The sequence below is a fragment of the Fibroporia radiculosa genome, assembly GCF_000313525.1.
Source record: "Fibroporia radiculosa TFFH 294 genomic supercontigs, scaffold64544, whole genome shotgun sequence".
NCBI classification, from domain to species: domain Eukaryota; kingdom Fungi; phylum Basidiomycota; class Agaricomycetes; order Polyporales; family Fibroporiaceae; genus Fibroporia; species Fibroporia radiculosa.
The window spans coordinates 1163-3703 of NW_012133517.1; the positions used below are offsets into that span (position 1 = coordinate 1163).

General features: G+C 61.3%; 1 protein-coding gene across 1 annotated transcript; it reads right to left on the bottom strand.

Moving 5' to 3' along the window:
• Window positions 1-1776: 1776 nt before the first annotated feature.
• On the bottom strand, window positions 1777-2365 carry FIBRA_08237 (uncharacterized protein; the record flags this gene model as incomplete). The annotated part of the gene is made up of 3 exons (XM_012329888.1): window positions 1777-1950; window positions 2014-2290; window positions 2349-2365. The coding sequence occupies 3 exons, from the start codon at window positions 2363-2365 to the stop codon at window positions 1777-1779; spliced, it is 468 nt and encodes a 155-aa protein (XP_012185278.1).
• Between the last annotated feature and the right edge of the window lie 176 nt (window positions 2366-2541).

Below are 2541 nucleotides of genomic sequence, written 5' to 3' on the forward strand. Positions count from 1 at the left end.
CAGCACAGAAACGGACACACGCCGCGCGCACCTCGTCCGCGTACGGATGCCAGTGCATCTCGCGCAGCGCGCCCGGGTTGATGATGACGTGCGCGGCAGCGATGCTCGTGATGGGCCACAGTGTGCTGTCCGTCACGCGCACCTCCCCGCCGGCGGTCTTGAGCGGCTCCTGCGCGAGCATCTTGTGCACGATGCGCCGCGGCGTCGGGGCGTTCCCCGAGGCGGCCTCCTTCGCGGTGCTCTGCTGCGAGAGCAGCGCGCTGAAGATGAAGCGCTCGTTCGCGGGGATGTGCGCGAGGGTCTCTGCGCCGACGCGGAAGTTCTTCTGCAGCACGCTGCGCGGGGTGTGTGCGAGCCAGTTTGTGAGCCCAAACGCCTTGTATTCGGACGCCTCGCCGTCGTCGAAGATCTGCGCGAGGAGGGGGGGTCAGCGTGTGCGCGGGGAGGGGGAGAGGGGGACGCACGAGGAGAAACTCGCACCCGCCCTCAAGGCCCTGGAGCGAGTGCGGGACGCCCTGGGAGAAGAACCAGAGGTCGCCCTTCTCGACGTCGTGCTCAAAGTAGTGCCCGCCGTAGTCGATGCCGGTGATGCGCACACGGCCCTCGAGGATGTACGCCCACTCCGAGTCGTTGTGCCTGCGAGGGGCTCTGTCAGTGGTGTTGAGTGCGGGAGCGGGTGCGCGGGACGCACCAGTGGAGCTCGCGGACGGCGCCCTCGTCGAGGCGCATGTTCGTGCCCGCGAGGTCGCGCGACATGGGGAGCTCGCGGATGGTGACCTCGCGCGCCCAGCCGCCGGGCTCGAGGCGCATGTGCGAGTCGGCAAAGGACCACTTCATGTTGAGGACGGTGCCCCAGTCCGTGGGCGGGGAGCAGATCATGTCGGGGTTCTGGCGCTCGCGGTCGGGGTTGCGAGGCCCGACGATGTTCGAGCCGAGGCCGTTGAGCTTGGGTTCGGGGGGTGGGGGAGCCATAATGCGATGTAGAGTGTTAGGAGAGGTGTGTGTGTGTGTAATTTTGAGCTGGAGGATGAGTTAAAGAGTTTGCGAAGTGCTGGAGGAGGGCGAGGGAATATATAGTGGTAGTGCTTGCAGGGGTATGTCATGATGATGCCTTGGACGACGGTCGGACGCAGCGAGGAGATGCAAAAATAGTGGCTCCACAGTGTTCTGCGTGGTGACTTCATTTCGCGCTTCTTGTCCGTCCTGGCCGAAGACAACTCATCTTGTGATCGAATCGCCTAGGGCCGCTCTCGTATGAATTGGTCGGTCAGAAGGTGCACTCGTACCTGGTACGCCCACCATTCAATGATGAAGAACCCATCTTCCGGCTGAGTTGCTGCCCCCACTTCTAATTGCAGACGGGGCTATTGTGGTCGCATCTGCAGTCTGGGCCGCGATGTGAGCGGAACGTCACCGTTAACAATGGTCGAGTGCGCCCATTCTGCAGAATACCGGCGCTGTTCTACCAGGCCATGACGACGATGGAGCATGGAAGGGCGGCATGGCGGAACAAGTTGAAGTCGCAAGGCTGGTCCGGTACCGGTGGAGTCTGTGGGCAGTTGGGACCTGGCTGGCTTGTCTAAACTTAGCATTCGCCAAAATCCACTTATTTTTGGATGCTCAGCGGTTATCCTAATTCCTAACCTCAACCCAGGATCCCGATAAGTAGCAGCCAATCTGTCCCGGTTTTGCATCTCCGAGTGGGCCAGCGTACATACATGTACATGTATATTTCTATGTTACAGCCTCATCAGCCCGAATCGTCTGCACCAGACGCTACAAGTGCGACCCAACGCCTGTCCTTTTCCCATCGCTCCTGCCTCTCCCAGCAAACGGCCACTCAATCTGGTTTGCCACCGCAATCGCCACCCCCAGCTCCTCAGCAAACGCCCACACGGTTGCAGGGTTTTTCTGGAACTGGCGTCCCACGAAGATGACGTCCGCGGAGCCCTGCACAAACACAGTCTGTGAGTTTCTCACGGCAAGGCTCCAACTATGCGGCTTCAACCTCACCTCGTCCAGAATCTCCTGTGCAAACTTACCCGTCTTGATCATGCCTACAGCCCCGACAAGAATCTTGTTCCCGTGGGCCTTCCGCACCGCATGCGAGTACGGAATCTGATTCGCGAGTGGGGCGGTCTTGATCTTCTGCTGCGGATGGATGCCGCCGCTCGACACGTCAAATAGGTCGACACCGTGCTCCGCCAGGATGCCCGCAAGCTTGACGGTATCCTCTCCCGTCCACGTATCGTTCGGGAACGCCTCATCCAGCCAGTCCGTCGCCGACACGCTATGTACGCAAGGTCAGCGCGCGCACGACGATCTCCTGACTGCCCGCGCGCACTCACCGTACGAACAGCGGCATCGTATGCGGTATCACCGCCCGCACCGCGTCGACAATCTCCAGCAGCAGCCGTATCCTGTTCTCAAAGCTACCCCCATACTCGTCCGTGCGCCGATTCGCGATCGGCGCGAGGAACTCGCTCAGCAGGTATCCGTGCGCCGAATGGATCTCAATCACGTCAAAGCCCGCCCGGAGCG